Raw genomic sequence first — 17,793 nt, 5'->3', positions numbered from 1 at the left:
ATATTCCTTTTCATTACTATTATTACTATATTTATTATTATTGTTAGTTATTATATTTTAGTTTAGTTTAGGTATTAAACTGTTCTTATCTCAACCCATGAGTTTTACTGTTTTTTCCAATTCTTCTCCCCATCCCACCGGGGCAGGGGGGAGGAGTGAGTGAGCGAGTGGCTGCATGGTACTGTAGTTGCTGGCTGAGGTTAAACCATGACAGACATAAGCAGGTCAGCTGAGGCCATACAGAGCATTTGTGCTGCTCTTCCAACCATGGGTTTACCATTTACTGCTTTCAATAAACAGTGCAGGCTCTGGGATCTGCTCTTTAATGCAAAAAGTTTGTGTCTTATTTTCAGAGTAGGCTCTGGCACTCCTCCAGCTGGTGTCTGTGAATGCAGAAGAGTGTCGGTAACTACCACCATCATAACCCTGTCTGCTGCAACTTCTTTTTAAGTCTTTGTTGCTCTGCCAAGTCTTGGGACACTGTAGATCCAGAAGAAACAAATAGACCTAGTACACTTGACTCCTAAGTTTCTCTTAGACACTGAGGTTCCTCCTGCATTGTATACAGGCATTCCTAAGTTTCTCTTAGACACTGAGGTTCCTCCTGCATTGTATACAGGCATATGTTGTATGTGTATATATACATGTGTGTAACACATGATGTTGTGGTGGTAGTGATTAAGTAGTGTTTTAAGTGGACACAGATCATGTTAATTGTGTTCAGCTCTGCTATGATCTGATGATGAGCCCATGCTGAGCTCTGGAATATGGTAAGATTTTTTTTGAATAATTCCTTCTGTAAGTGTTAGAAATGCTTTCAGAATGACAGACATATCTTGGTAATTTGCTTTTGAGTATGTGTTTAGTACTCTACTTGTTGCTGCAGAGCAATGCTACCCACATAGTGAAATCATATCTAATTGTTATGGACATGAAGCTAAGATGTTGCTGGACACATTATGTGCCAGCATTCCTAAATAGTGATGGTAACTGTGCAGAACCACCATTTTATTTTTGTTTACTGAAAACAAATGTAAATTTTCAGTCTGATTTAGTAGCAGAACTGTGGTGAATCAGCTGCTGGAAATCAGAATAGGTTTGGAATCTCCCTCTGTGTGACAGATGGCTTTCACTTGTTTCTTCTATAGTAAATTCCAAACAAAATAGCCATTTATGCAAGGGTAGTTTGCTTTACTGCATAATTGACCTGTTGTTAACCTGCTTGTGTCTTTGAAGAAGAAATATACAGCAGAACTATTTGTGTGTATTGGCCAGTGTTTCTAAATCAATAAGCAGAGTTGTTTTTTGCAACATCTAGTGAAGAAGTTTAATTCTTAACTTTAAATCTGGTTCTAAATCAATTGCTAGAGCAATTTGCAGTAATGGATGCAGATAGTCCTTGTTTCTCCTCCCATGTCCTACCCTGCTTTTTAAAATACCATATCTGATTAGCATCTAGATTGTTGGACAGATTGATTTCACTAAAAATGAATGTTAACGGATATCCTTTTACTATGCCAGTGTACCTTGCTGCATAATGGTTTTCAGTTCTTTCTAAGAACCACAGTTACATAGGATAGGTATTCCAAACACGTAAGTACCATAATGCCTCATTTGAGATCTCAATTCATTGGTGACACACCCCTGCCACCAAAGCAGTCTTTCCAGAGCTGTGTTTGTGGTGGACCTGGTACAAGATGTTAGAGCTGTACTGTGGCTGTGACTCTTTTCATGGGTTACACTCCTCTTTCAGTTAATCTCAAACCTAAGTGAGTTACCTTCCATAAGGAGGTAAGGATTGTCTTTTCTGGAATGAGTCAAACAGGAAAAAACACTGCCCATCAGCAGTGCCTGGGTAGGAGCACACAGGCAGTTGTTCAGAACTGATAGGAGGGAATCCCTGCCAGCCTGAAGGAAGGGCCTCTTCTCACATTGGAGGTGTCCATTTCCTTTTACTGTGGTCAAAATAATCTATCTTGCAGAAAGAATAAAGCTAAGAATGTGTTCCTAGTTGAATGCTTAGTAGATTTAAATCGTTTATGGGGATGGGGAGGGTAGGCTTTTGTATCTGAAAAGCTGCTTTCCTCGGAAGTTCTGACGTGTAACTTAGCGTACTGTTAGGACTTAGAATCAAACCAGAGTAACACGTGCAAAGCCATGTTGAAGTTCCTGTCTTTTTGAGAAGAGTAGATAATAGATTGCAGAAGATGTCCCTGGCTGGACATGATAAGCAGTAGAGCTAACATCTTCCTGAGTTGCTCTCAGAAGGCATATGACTTGCTGTAACTGAACCTTCGTAAGTCTCTCCTCTCCTCCTCTTGCCCTTCACCTCCTGTCCGTCCCACTCAAAAAAGTTCCCAAACATTAGGAGCTAAAGGATGATCAAAGGAATGTAGAACAGTGTCAAATATTTTGTCCCCTGAACAATCTACAGGAATGTGAACATTTCTATGCTTAGTGTTTTCTCCCTGCTAAAAGGACACCTTCTTTATCTTCCGAATGGCAGATAACTCCATGTATATATGTGTTTCTGTCTTTGAGATAAGTCTGTGTTGACCTCATGAGGCTTTACTTCTGCATTTGGTTCCTGGATTACTATGGCATGTCAATAATAATGGAATTTTATTTTATGCTGATTCTAGGAAATGACTAATTTTTTGGTGGTCAGCACTGAATTGTCAGTTTTTATGAAAGTTTTACACAGACTAAAACTTAAAATGATGTAGTTATGGTGGTCAATACATTCCTTGATTTTGATGTGAATGTTACAGTATTGTCACTTTTTTGTTTTCTAGGATGATCTTGCAAAAGGAAGGTCCTCGTTCTCTGTTTAGAGGGCTGGGTCCTAATTTAGTAGGCGTTGCTCCTTCCAGGTAAATACAAATGTGTACAGTAAATGAAATTAATCTTGATGAAACTTAGGTTGCTGTACATTATTTTGGGGTTTTAAAGTTTATTTGAAGCAAGTTTTGCATCTGTGATTGTAAATACTTAATAGCAAATAATCTTTGGTTCCTGGGGTAATTTTGTTCTCTGAGAAACTGAGCCGCTCATGTACTCTCCTCAGCTCTAGTCCCACATCCCTGCACCAGTTGTCTCAGTGTTCACTATCCTTTATGCTAGTACAATAGTATTTACTATCAGGTACTGTCCCTTATGCAGAGTTTTGTCTAGTTAAGAAGGAAAATGCTTAAGGAATTGTAAACAAGAACTTAGTGCCTTTGAAAATACAGAGGTAGACTTAGGTTTCAGTCAATCCGTCATCTTCAGGAAGCAATTGTGTGACTGGAGCTTCAAAACACTGGGTCTTTCGTCCTGAATCCTGGTGAAACACGGACTACTGTCCCCCTGTAGCAGGAAGCCTGTCCTGAAACTTCAAAAAGTGCAAGGCTGTGTAGGATAACACACTTAACAGCTGTCCCAGAGAAAGCAGATCCAGCAGTGGGCTGGACTCCACAGGGTACTGGAGCAGTGTCAGAGAGTGCAGTGGACGAGGATGTAAATCTGATCTAATGGGCAGAGGTGGTGTTGCTGTGAGTTGCTCTGCGTCAACACAAATACTCTAGCTACTCGGCTGGTGCTGGTAGTCAGAGCGAGGTGCGGATCATGCCAGAGTTTGAATTGATCCTTAAATTCAAGTGTTAGCCTAAATTCAGTCCAAAAATAGAATAATACCTGGGGAACAGTATGGAAACAAAGCTGTGTAAAACTAATATAACTACTTCATCCTGGAAGAGGCTATAGTTGTGTTCTGGCCCATTTTTATTCCCTTCTGTTCTATTTAAAAGAAGAGTCTTTATGCAGAGGAAATATATTTCACAAAGGTTTTATTCTTCCCTTGATTTAGTGCTCTGCTTTTGTTGGTTTGTTTTTTATTTTTTGTTCTGAAGATAAGACGTTCCTGTCTCCTGCATACCCAGTTGAGAGTATCTTAATTTTTCTGTTTTAAAGTCTTTCGATGCTTCTGGAAAATTTTATTAAACTGGACTTTCCATTCGGGATTGATCGGTCTTCTACTTAGATCTGACAGATGAGGTGGTGTTCTGTACATCCACTGCATGAATAAAGGGAAAAACATAATTCATGAATTGGAGTACTTCTAGTTTAGCAGATTTTTTTAAGGAATTAGGAATACCAGGGGTATTTTCTGATCACTAACTTAGCATTGCTGTTTGAAGAAGCTGAAGTAATTCCAGTAGCTTTCTTTGTTCTTGACACCTGTGGGGTATCAGCACTTCTTAATCCGAAGAGCCTGTACTTTTGTTTGATAGTCCAGTCTGGTCTGAATGTTCAACATTGATACTACTTTAACAGCAATTTTTATACAGCAATGTGACTGTCCTGATGAAAAATATCCTCAATTGCCCCAAAAAATTTCTTTTCAGTTAACTTTATATTAAATCTTCTAATTCCCTTCCCTTCTTCCCCCAAGTGAAATAACTAGCTTGTTCTGCACCCCCACGCCCACCCAAAAAATCAATTTGATATAATGTCTGAAATCTTACAAATAAGCACATCCTCATTCCCCTCTGGCTGACTCTGTCTTCATCCAGTACTTTGTTTCAATTAAGCATTAGCTAGGAGGATTTAACAGCAGCTCTTTGTTTAAATAAGCTCTAGAGAAGCACGTTTCATAACACATCCAGTATACTTAACTGAGTTCAGATTCCATTTTAGAAATTACACCCATGAAGCAAGCACTTTATCTTTTTTATAATAAAGAAAAACATATTTGCACAGCTAATGTCGTTAATGTTCTGTTCATGAAAACTTGCACGTTCATTTTTTCTCTTGTAGAGGGGTGTCTGAGTTTAAAAAAAAAAAATCACCTTAGTTACAACCTTTAATGTATGTTTTAGTTGTGCTTAAAATAAGTTTTGTAGCTTTAATGAGTGAAAACAAGCATTTTTTGTAATATATTGCATTGACATGCCGACTTGTATGTCTAGCTTTGTTTTGATATCATCTCACAAGCTTATACATTTTTTTGTAGTGTATTCAGAGAAAAAAAATCTGTCTATTCTAAGTACAGAACTAAAGAAACAAAATGTGGATCCCAGCTTCACAGCTGTTCTAGCATTTAAAATATAAATATTTACAACCACAAGTTAAAGTATAACCACAAGTTGCCAATATTTACATCTTAAATGCTAGAATACTATTATAAATACAAGGTGTGGTGTTTGGGTTTTTTTTTTAAAAGGTACATACTTTCTAGTTTTCTTGAAATTGTAATGCTATTGAAATGAGTTTAGGTACATTAGAACAAATTTGATCTGTTAGTAAAGAAATACAGAATACTGTAACTTCAATTCTCAGTTCAGCGGTGTTTTGCTTCCCTGGCTAAACTTCCTACTGTCACAAAAATCACTGTCTTATTTCTAATTATCTATCTTTCCTCTCACTAATTGTTAGTTGGAGGTGTTGAAAAGTTGTAAAGTATGACTTTTTTTTTTCCTTTTCCATTCTTAGAATAGTCCCACTACATTGCAAGAGTTATTCCTTGCGTATTTTTTTTACTGAGGACATAAGGCTTGAACCAAGATCATCTTGAGTTAGTGAAGTTGATGGCACTGCTTGTAAGGGTATCAACAGATAAAATCTAACATGACTTGGATTTTGTTCTATTTTTAGAGCGATATATTTTGCTGCTTATTCAAACTGCAAGGAAAAGTTGAACAATATTTTCAATCCAGATTCTACCCAGGTACATATGATTTCAGCTGGTGTGGCAGGTAAGGATCTAACTTTTTAGCTTCATTCTCAAGTCATCCACAAATGAGAAGTGGCAATAAATGTGGGAAAAATAAAAGAGAAAATGTTCAGTAGTTGAATGATGTCTTTTTGTAGTTGTTGCCTTCTTTGGGCTCTCATTAAACAAGCTATCTGGAAAATATGTGCATGAAACTTTGCACTTAGAGTTAATGAAGATCTTTAACTGTGTGTGTGTGAATAGTCTTTTTCTAGGAAAACTTGCATGCCTGCTTTTTCAACTGTAAATTTGTGAAATGTAAAATGAAAACTTTCAAAATAGTAACTTTTCTCTCTGCAAGCTACAAACAACATTGTTTGCACTGAACTCTGATTTAATGCTTGTTAATCTGTTTTTTTTCCCATCACTTTCTGTTACAACTATATATCTGACTTATTTTCATCTTTCTGAAATATGCCTGTAGATATTTGTATAAATTACATGTAATGCACCCTCCTCCTTTGTTGAAATACCAATCTGTGTGAAGTTTGCTCTACCGCTAAAGTGACATAGAAGAGCGGATTTCCATGACTTTCATATATTTTTCATCTGTGGAAATAAATTCCTATTTTGCATCTGCAGTGCAATTTTGGTATATTTTAGCAGCTACCAATATTTGTTGCTTGATTTGTATGTTCTATGCTTTGGGATCATTAACAAAGGGAGTTAAGGGCCACTGAGCTTAGTTGTGGTTATGGACTTGTGCTGGGGAAGTCAAAACTTGGGCTGGCAACACTTTACCTGTTGTTGCCTGTGTTGTCTTTCCTACACAAAAACAAAATTTCAAAAGTTGTTTTTTCTGTGTCGGCCATAGACACTTCACAGATGAATTCTGAAAATTTTATGGTAGCCTGTTGAAGTTTCTAATTCCTGTCAAATTTTACAACCAGTGTATATAATGTGAGTACTAGCAATCTGGAATGGACTGCCAAAGGTGATGTCAGAATAATGGCTAGGATTATTTTTCTATTTAATACTTCCTAATAATCTGATACAAATAAATTGTTATATAGCATAGAAAATTTAAGTGACTTTAGCTTTATACTTAAATAACACGCTAATGCTCATCTCTAGCACATGAGAAATGCGATGGCAGTTTTTAGTTGTCTTGGACATGTAAGGAGAACCATTTTGTCTTAAATGAGCAAAATAAGGTGCAAAATAAGGTGCTCGGATGATGCTGTATTTTTTTATCACCTGGAAATGTGTATTTTGTTTGTAGGTGAACAGCACGGGGAATGGGATGGAAGGGAGTTTCATGAAAAGTTCATCCTAATCAGTTAACCGCTCCAAGAAAAATTAATTGTCTTCAGCTCTTTGTTGAGGGGATAAAACATGTCTTTAAAATCAGGGGTGCCAGGGGTTGAGGGGAGAGTATGGGTGATAGAAACAAGTCTATCCTCAATTGAAGACAACATGTGTAACTCATGCAGTGCTGCAGACGAACGAAGGTTCAGAGTATTCCTTATCTTTGGAAGTTGCTGCCCTCATTCTGTAATGAAAAGAACATTTATGGAGATGTGCTGTAGTGATTTTTCCCAAGTGCTTGCAGACACAGACTGTAGTTTGTGAAGGAGTTCTGTATCTGCTTATTAACTTCACTTCCAGAAGGCTGGTATTAAGCATTTGTACTTATGACTGCAGGAGACTGGGGTAAATGTATTTGAGTCTTAATTGCTGTTTGCCTTTTTTACATTTGTACACAAGTTTTAATATTGAACAACTTCTGTGGCTGTTAACTTTCTCACACTTACCTGGTTCTGCAGTTGTATTTCTAAACCATATAGCCAATGAAACCAAGCTCCTAGTGCAGGTTCACACTGCAGGTCACAACTTTCTTTCTGTCCTGAAATGTCTGGGCATGCTAGAGACATTCTCAGGAAGACCTTTAAAAGAAGGTACTTTGATAAACAATTTCTTGATACTCAGTACTGGTGGTATTCTGATTTATATGAAAAGGACTGTAGTTAAAATTAACAGTGCTTTCTTGGGAACGTGCTAACCTTGTTTTTGTAATTCTAATATATTTCAGAAAATGCACTTAAACCAGCTATTAACAGTTTTGCCTGCAAGGTTTGTATTGCTATATGATGCAAATCAACTTAAGGAAATGGCAAAATAACAGGGACAAGATCGAATGTGAACTCTTAATTTGTTGACTTAAACAGGTTAACACAGAAAATCACCATGCTATTTGCTTTGGAACTTAAGATTTCAAAATTGGCAAGGTGGATGAACACTTCTAATAATTAGCAAAAAATAATCAGTATTGGTTTTTTCTTTTGCAGCTGCCATTGGTTTCAGTAAGGAATTGAGAAACCCAGTCTTAAATGAAAGGGGGGTTTTTGTTTGTTTGGATATGACCTTTCTGTTACATAAAGGCTTCTAATACCTGATGTGCATGAGGTGGTGTTTGCACTTAAAAAGCTTTTCCTGTAGGTTGCAAAATACAATAATGATGCAAAAAAACAATTAAAACTCTGTAACTTACTGTTTTATGAAAGTACTGTAAGTAATGAACTTTCGTCAACTTCACGTACTGTTTACTTGTATCATATGTTAATACATAAGTATCTCAGGCTAGACTGATGTCACTGTTAAAGATTTTATGCACATAGCATTTTGGGGAGTGAGCAGCTGAGGTATGGTATTTTAAGCGTTTTTGTTTGGTTTTAGGCCTGATTCTTCCTTCTCAAGATAAAACATATATTTGGGGGTTTATTAAGATTCTTTTAGTAAGTTTGTTTTATCCCAAGGAGGATGAATCATGCCAGATATTAGTAACTGATGCCTTATGCAATTAGAAATTAATGTTTTTTCCCTTGCTGTGTGTTAGCTTCCAGCATATAGTTCACTTCACCTTCATACCTAGAATATCTTTGTATTGACATGAAGAAGTACTCGGCAACATTTTTTGCTTACTACTTGGCAGATCACATGGGTCTCTTTTTGCAAACTTGGACAGTGAATATATCTGAAGCATACTACAAGAATGAGAGCGTTTGCTTGCATGAAGATAGGTTATCTCTGTACATTTCAAAGTTAGGCTAAATTCTCAGCTTCAGTATAAACTCTGCCTTCTCACTGCACTCGCTCCACCTCTTTTGCCACAGAGAATAAAAACTGTAAAGACTGGAATGAGATACTTGATTCCTGTATGGCTTTCTGATTTGCCTTTTTAATGATTCATAGCCTCATGCAGACAACATGGTTGCAAATCTGCTGTAAAACTACTTTGACTTGTATACTGTTGCTTTCTTTCTAGAACTGTCATGGCAAACCAACTCAAATGTAGATTTTTTTATTTATTAAAAAAAAATTGGAACCACTTTACTTAAAGAGATACTATACCTTTGTAACTTTTTAGTAGTATGTACACAGTTGCTTAATACCAAATAGAAAGCATATTTAGTTCATCAATTACTGATATTAGAGGGTTTGATTTCATAAGGCATCTATCTTGCTTTTTCAGTCCTAAGGCAAGGCTAGCTTTTATAAATGGATACTTGGGAGGGAGTGGGGAAGGAGGAGGGTTCACATGTAAATTTGATATATAGGTAAGTATTTGGAGATATAAAATTGAACTGCTGCAAATGAGCAGAAATTTCAGTACTCAGTGCATTTTACACAACTATTTTAATATCTGTGGCCTGTTCTGATTATTTTTCTTTCTTTTTTTTCCTAAACTTTTACCTGAAAACAGTTAGATCTCACAATAACTAATTCACAAATCCTTCCAATGGGATTCGATTTGTACACATGTGTCTGATGAGGTCACTGCTTGTTGTTATGATACAGAAAAGCCTGTGTCTATTTTAGGCATTTACTGTACATTTCTCCCGTGAAAAGAGTGAGATCGTGTCATCTCATGCTCCCCATCCGCAGGTCACTTCCTGCAGAAATATGGACTAACTTAAACCTCGTGAGTACTGAACTGAGCGTCTCTTGCAGCCTCTAGTGTAAGAACCACACATTGGGTTTGTAATATCTATTAAATAAACAAAGTAAGGGGAATTCACTTTCATTATCTTGAACTCGGATGATGTGCATAGTGCAAAGACATCACTTCTTAACTCTGTTAAGAGTTATTTTTGTCTGTGCAGTTCAGGGAAAGGTGGAAGATACCTTTCACTGATAGCTGCTACTTTACTTAGCTCTGGCTAATTCAAAGTCCCTACTGGGTTAAACAAGGCCTTTTGGTTTTTTTCAGTGTCCCAGAGCTGCCTTTAAAATGCTGCAGCTGATATTCTGTGTTGTCACATTATTTAAAAGACCTCTTTTCTTTTTCTTTTTTTAATATGTATATAATCTCCTTTCTGTCTCTTTTCTGTTTTCTCTTTTGGTTTGTTTTTATTTTACTACTTTGGATTTTTAATTCAGCATTCCATATTCACATGCGTCTGTATCAATTACATTGGCTTATAGATTAAAAAAAAATACACCCTAACCTTTGAAATATGATGAATAATAGGAATACCTGGGATCTTACCTGTCAGTAGCTGGAATAACTGAAAAAGTTAGATTGAGATAATTCTTTCCATCTGAAACTGGGATACAATTTCATAGAAGAAAATAAAGCATAGAAAAGTACAGGAGTTTCTAGCATTGCCAAATTGTTCTATACTTGTAATGAACCTGGAATCTTTCTTGAGGATACAACATGTTGATAAGCATTGTAAAGCATTATGAAGTTCACTGAGACTTTTAAAAAGAAAAAAAGGAAACAATTGATAGAGCTTCACAGTAGTTGTTGAAAGCCCCCCACCTCTATTTTTTAACAAATACTTTTGCTAAAGATTTTTCTCTATTTAAAAAGAAAAGCTTATCTTATCAAACATCCCAAATGGTACATTTCACGTTTGGAGTGCTTTCCTTAGTGTCAGCATCACTCAACTCTTAATTTATTTTCTTCTTCCACTAACTGTATTTACTACATTACCTGTAAGAATTGAGCTGCAGTTGTTTCATCTTGAAACCTGAATTATTGAAGGCTCTTCGATTTGAAAACTTTGGTTTGAATTGTTATGCAATTTAGGCTTATGAGAGCCCTAAGAAAAAAATTGGCTATGTTGCTAGGTGTCTGATCCTACTGTTAGGGGTGCTGTGCTTAAATAATGTTTAGAGCAACCCAGGGAGTGCAAGTTCAGACAGAACAGGCCATGTCCTGTGCCAACCACCCTTCCCTGGCAATTTCCAATATATTCTTCCCAGCCTGCCTAGAAGTATCGGGCTGCTGCTGCGGGTGAATGCAGTCACTACTGCCACTCAGACACTGCCTCTGATTTCACCTATGTGTTTCCTGCTCCAGATTTAGAATCTACAGAGACTGTTTTTGGGGGTTGAATAGGAAGGAGAAAGGGCTGAGCAGATAATGCTGTAACGTAAAGTCTAGCAGTAACAAAATTCCAAAGCATACAACTTAAATGGGAATGCAAAAGAATCTTTTGGTCTTGTTCAGTCGTACTTACGAACTGATTTTGGTTTTTACAGAGAAGTCTTTCCTGGAAAATGTCTTAGTAGAGAAAGTTAATAATGTTTCCCCACCTTATTTCAAAGCCTTTGTTACAGTCCTGTGCATTCCTAGTGCCCTTCACTGCACTATAGATATGGAAAGATTCTGATTTGAAGTAAAAGAAAATTCAAGCTTTCTTAGTGCTAGTATAAAGAAATGAAAAATGCAAGAGCAGTGTTACCTTTCAGTTTAGTTCAACCCAGGGTCAAGTGCTGTTGGAATCAGTGGAGTTTCTATGGCAGTAAGTGACCAGTCGGAAGGGCTCTGGGTAGTTGAACTGCAGAACCTTTTTTGCAGATGTATTATGTTTTAAAAACATCCCATGCCTTGTTATGGCAGAGTAGTTCCCTGATGCTTTGAGTTTTTACATAATTATTTACCTACATGAAATGCAGGTGTAAAACACTTTTGGCTTGTCAGGATTTCACTGTTGTATGAAGAGTTATATATGTATCTAGCCATAGGAAAAAAAAGTAGTGTATCCAAAAAAAAGACAACCCCCAAACCTTTATTATCTACCACAGGAAGTTAGTTAGTTAAGAGGTTTGATTTGGTTTAAAAATGTATTTAATCAAAAGATTAAGCTGAAATCTTTAAAGTGGTTTTGCTATTTTGGCATAGAAATATAGCTAAATCTTAGTAGCTGCTAAACCTTGTAGTTTGTCTTTAGAACTGTAACTGAAAATCATCATGACCTATTTAAAATTTGGGGATGAGGGTAGAACAAACCTTAGAACAGTTAAGATCCCCTGGCATTTCTCCAAGTATTGCAGTCATTTGTGTGCAATGTAAACCTAGATTGTGATTGAACAGAAGTAACATGTAGGCAAGCAGTTCTGCTAAATTATATATATAAGCTGTTAATGATCTCCATAAACAAGCTTATCAATAGCCTATTTGTCGTGTAAGTATTGTGCTCCAGATACGCACTGAACAAGGTAACTCTTTGCTTTCCCACAACCCCAGTCCATTCCCTTGCAGGAGGGCAGCATGTCTTTGTAGTGATACACAAGTGATGTGTGTCACTTAGAAAGCAAGTGTCTAAATTTATCATCTCTTGCCTGGCCATGTTCCAGCTCTTCCCTTTTCCTCTTCTCTCCTGCAGACATGACACCTCATTAATGGTGCATGTGTGATATTACAACTCTAGACAGTTTTTTATTTTCCTTTTTTTCAGAGCTGCCTTTCACTCTGCTCTTTCTCTCCACGGTTCTGCAGAAGTAAGAGTGATTCTTACTTCTTGTATTTATTTTTTTTCTGTTAAATTTGTTTCCTTTTTTTCTTTTTCTTCCTTTTCTTTTTCTTTAGTGAACTGAAAATCAAAGCTTTGACCCCTAGCCCTTATGCAAGCCTGAATAGTTGCTCTCTGTTTGGATACTTAGAAGTCATACTCTTTACTTTAACAATTTAAACACTCATATGCTTGTAAAAGTATTCCTAGGCCAACCAACTATCTTTGCTTTGAATACTAAATAAAACATTAGCACTCAAATTTAACTGCTCTTTATAGTTCAGTATTAAAAGGTCTCTTAACTTACAGTAATACATGCCTTTTAACTGCACCAAAAGTAGTATTTATTCAGTCTGCATGCTTTTAAACTCGGATTGTATTTCAGGTAGCAAATTAAATTGACACAATGTTTTATAGCATCTTAAATTGCTATAGCCATATCTGCAATGCATTCTTACTGACATGTTTGTCAAATTGGCTAATAGTAGTCTAGCTAGCTTTGCTGTTCTATGGTGTCATAACAGGGTTGATATGATTAGATAGGCAGAGAAATGTACACAATTGGGCTTATTTTATATGGGGCATCTCTTGCTAAGAATCAAACTTACTCAATATTAATGTGAAATTAAAAAATAAGCTAAATGTATATTGGCTGTATGGATTCATAAAATATCAGGAAAGGGCTACAATAGGTACTTTCCAAAAATCAGTATAGTCCGAGTTTTTGCATCCACTGTACCTTACTCTGTGTGTTTCGAACTTAGATGCAGTTCCTCTTGTGATACTATCACATCTAACTTTTCTTTTTAAATATTTTAGGTTTTACTGCGATCACAACAACTAATCCCATTTGGCTAGTAAAGACACGATTACAGCTTGATGCGAGGTATGGTGACAATGGGAAGTCTCACTGCTGCGATAACATTTTGCTTAAGTGTTGTGAATCTGTTCTGCATTCCAAACTGGAATGGTTCTTTAAATACCCAACACTTCGAATCCAAAAAGTTGATGCTCATCTATCTACAAGTTACACTATCATTTTTCTCTGTCTTAACCTCTGTGTTCTGAGACATGCTTGAGGCACTATGGAAGACTGGCCAGCAGATTTGGAATGAATGACAACGTTAACAGTCTCATTAAAGTAATGTTCTACCAACCATATGCTTGCATTTTCTTTCAGTAATACATTGTCTTTGTTTTTAGCTGTTGAGCTACACATTCCTGAAATAAAGATTTAAGTATTTTAGCAAAAGTTTAGAAAAATGCTTGAAACATCCTGGTTTTCATTTTTTTACATAGAATGAGCTCTAGCCTATAAAAAGGGGAAAACTGCTTTCAGGGATTGAAACACAGGAGTTATCCTAATGCAGGATAGTCAACAGAAGTTATTTGGACTTATTACAGAAACTGTTTATTATGAAACTTGTAATGAAGTAGAATTTTGTGCAAATAGGGAGGAAGAAAGACCTTTATATTCCCATATATTTAAAACTGCAGGGAGAGACTGATATGATGCAAGTGTCTCAATGCAATTGTCTTGTTCAATTTGTAGACTTTCTTAGTGAAAACTTAGCATGCAATATAAAATTCTTTTGTCAGTCATCCTAAATACATAAATGACCCAGGTATTCCTATTTTGGAGATCTGTTGGATTTTCTGTATTAAGTGCCAATTAGCATTTTTTCTCTTAGCAGGCATATTGTCAGCTTCAAGGTGACCATAGTAAATATAGCCGAGAGCTAGTTTTTACAGTGAGATATTTTTTGTGTGTGATGCCATCGTATGACTGGGGTGGTAATTCCACGACTAATTCCAAGGGGGTTTTGGTGCTATGTGCAACCTGATGTCATCTTGTGCCTCTGCTTGTTTTTTACTGATTAATCAGTTGAATTGCTTAAACTGTAGGGCTTTAAGGAAAGTAGGGAAATTTATGGATTTCTTGTGCACATTGTTTCTGTACATTATAGCAAGTACATTGTTCATGTGAGAGACCTGAAGAAGGATCTTGTAACTGTGTAGGACACTGCAATTACATGGGCTAGTCTAGCACATACTGCATTCTCAGCTCTCCTAATTCAGTTGCTATTAGAGGCATAAAAACACTTGGCCTGTAGGATTATCCTGGCCTGGTTGTGTTTCTGTTGAAGGTCTCAAAAATCCCTCTGATCCTGGTAAGAGCTGGAGAAGGTGTGTGCTTTGTTTCCAACCTGAAATTGCTTTGGTCTTCAAGACAATGTTGTGCATCTCGCACGTCAGAAGAACAAGCTCTTAGAGCAGTCTGTGTCAGTGCACGTGTCCAGGTGTACCAGGGATGTATGGGGACTGGGGTGTCCCTGGAGTTGCAGCTGTATGTCCAGCTGCTCTTCTCGCCAGTTTTCTTTGACTCTTTTATCTTGCCTGTCAGCAAATCAGTGCTAGCCCCCCAGTTCCCTGCAACACCTGCCACCTAGCTTACTCAAGATCTGATTTGCAGCTATGTGTGCCCACTCTTTCTCTTACTTGTGTACCTTGTTTCATTGCTGTCTGACATTGCAGGTTCAAACCATCAGGACTTAAATTCTGCCATCGAGTGATGCCTTGTACTACTTAGATAATAGCTGCTACCACTGTCTGTCTTGCTTTGACAGTATCCATAGGAGTTGCCAGAGCTCCTTATGAGGTTATTTGCTGTTTTATTCTGTCTTGCTCACTCAGGAGACCTCTGCTGACAGAATCCATATGCTTTAAGTGCCTGCACTCACTGCTGCAATGAAGCATACTTTTATGCAGTGTTGTAATAGCTTTGCATAGCTGCATACAGCATGCTAAGTATTTCAATATGCATGACTCAATCCACTAAGCAAGCTAAAAATGAGAATAATATTTTATTTACCAAATATTGCTTGATACTGTCATGACAAATGAGCGTTTTCACTGACATCAGCAGTGGCTTAGTTGAATCAAATAATAGCTACCTGTGTCGTATTGGTTGGTATGCTCCCTTTGGACAAGCTAGTTGTTTGCTGATAGCTGTGATGCTTGTGAGGCCTGCTGTTTGACCTCTTAACCACTGTAATTACCATTCTTTGGAGCTGTTTGAGGCAAAATTTAGGGGAAATCTAGTCTTATTATGCTGAAGAAAATGTTGGGGTTTTTTTTGAGTCACTGGCATTGACAATTCATTTGGGAGTCTGTTTTCAAGCAATTTAGTCCTTTATTCCATAAGACTTGGAGAGGCCTAGAGCTGTTCAACTTGTCTATATGATACTTCTTTTTTAGTCACCACATGAAGTTTGGCTTGGATTCAGTATAATGCTTTACCTGTGTTCAGTGCTGAAGGCCTCCAAGGCTTTCACATCAAGTTCTGTATGTTCTTAAATGCATCTGAATTGGAGCCCCTCAGCATCAGTGTGAGATGTTTCCTATGTCCTCTTGTCACTCAAGCAAAAGTGTTTAATTATTTTCCAGTCTCAAGTTGCACCAGCTTGATGTCTGTCTTGTTCTCTCCTTTTTAGGAATCGTGGAGAAAAGCGAATGAGTGCTTTTGAATGTGTCCGAAAAGTTTATCGATCAGATGGTATTAAAGGCTTTTACAGAGGAATGTCGGCATCCTACGCAGGCATATCTGAGACTGTTATTCATTTTGTTATTTATGAGAGTATTAAGAGAAAACTTCTGGAGTATAAGACTGCTTCTGTCATGGACAATGAGGATGAATTGGCAAAAGAAGCTTCGGACTTTGTTGGAATGATGATGGCTGCTGCCACTTCCAAAACTTGTGCAACATCAATAGCATATCCTCATGGTAAGTGGGGCAAGTACAGCTGAAAACCTGAATCAAATTGATCAAAGGGAGTCTTTTCAGTGATATTTCACTTGCTCAAGAACTATTTCTTTGTCTAAAGCTTTTCACGTCAGATTCAGCGAGTCAACATGAGTATAGTATTCAGAAATGGAAGTATTTTTAAGTGGATATCTAGCATGGCCTCTTCTTAGGCAATGTTTATTTTTCCAGAGTATTTGCCAGGATATGGCTGAAAAAACGTAAGGAGAAGATCCTTTTTCACTTGGGCTTTCTCTATGTACTCAGCAATTTCACATGATTTTCCAGCAAGTTCTTGTCCCCTTCTAGGAAAACAGACTGTCTAGTTTGGTTTTCAGTTGCACTTAATTTTCCTGCAAAGTAGTTGTGTATACATTAAGTTTGTTAATGGGTTGAGTACTTCACTGGTTGCAACTTCCAAACTAAAACAAAAGCCCAAACAACAGTCCTCTTCTGCATTTTAACTACGCAAATGAACTTCCCTTCCTTAGATATCTGATACTGCCAAAAATTTTAACTTGTATTCATCTTACTTGGTTTGCTTCTGTTTGTCTTTCTCCTCCTTTTTTAAAGAGTTCCTCTGAGTTTAAGAACTTGGGGAGAGTGAGAAGTTGCATTTTAATGTAAAATCACTGATTGGCTTCTGGGAAAGATAATGAAATGTGCTGAATGTAACCATATGTGGTTTTCTTTGTACAGAGGTTGTACGAACGAGACTAAGAGAAGAGGGAACAAAATACAGATCTTTCTTCCAGACACTATCTTTGCTCGTGCGAGAAGAAGGATATGGATCCCTCTACCGAGGTTTAACTACACATCTGATCAGACAGATTCCAAACACTGCTATCATGATGTCAACCTATGAAGTGGTAGTCTACTTGCTCGATGGATAGCAGCATGACGAGGCTTCCTAGAAGAAGGTGGAAGATTGACAGACTGGAGTGGACCGCTGAATGTCAATGCCAATGTGGTGGGCAAAAGGAGAGTTATATCAGGAACATGCAGATATGGACAAAACAGAAGGTTGATTGTGGGCAACTATTGAATCATTTTGCTGCCTTATTGTATGGTCTCTTGGCAATGTGACCTATGGGAACTGCCCCTTAGGGTATGCCTTTATACAGCTCTTAATTCAAAATTGTTACTTTCTTTTCATCTGTTAATCTAGACAAGGCCATTCAGTCATCTTCAGAGACCTGATGGGTGAGGAAGGGGACGTAAAATATATTCTCGGGCAGCCTTATTCACTTCTGTTAGTAATTGCTCTCAATGACATCCTTTTTGTTCTGTTTGACTGCACAGTTACCTGTTGGAAGAGGGGGGAAGACAGTACTTTCATACCTTTCCATACCTGAAACTTCCATTCAGTTGCTCTGAAGATTCATAAAAAGACTGAGGTAGTAGTCAGCATGTAAAGTTTTCTGTGTTGCTACCTCAAGACAAAATGCGGTGCAGGGACCCAGAACAGAGTTATTTCTTCACTACAAAAGGTGATA

General features: G+C 37.3%; 1 protein-coding gene across 1 annotated transcript; it reads left to right on the top strand.

The window, feature by feature from the left end:
- Positions 1-2,771: 2,771 nt before the first annotated feature.
- SLC25A36 (solute carrier family 25 (pyrimidine nucleotide carrier ), member 36) lies at positions 2,772-17,435 on the top strand (the record flags this gene model as incomplete). Its single annotated transcript, XM_009705962.1, has 5 exons — positions 2,772-2,873; positions 5,635-5,735; positions 13,315-13,381; positions 15,990-16,279; positions 16,997-17,435. Coding segments are annotated over 5 exons (754 nt in total), but the record flags the coding sequence as incomplete, so codon positions are not given.
- Between the last annotated feature and the right edge of the window lie 358 nt (positions 17,436-17,793).

Source organism: Cariama cristata, unplaced genomic scaffold, assembly GCF_000690535.1.
Source record: "Cariama cristata isolate BGI_N322 unplaced genomic scaffold, ASM69053v1 scaffold3958, whole genome shotgun sequence".
Lineage (NCBI taxonomy): Eukaryota > Metazoa > Chordata > Aves > Cariamiformes > Cariamidae > Cariama > Cariama cristata.
The sequence above is the reverse complement of the archived record's forward strand: the minus strand, read 5'-3'. Positions and strand labels throughout refer to the sequence as shown.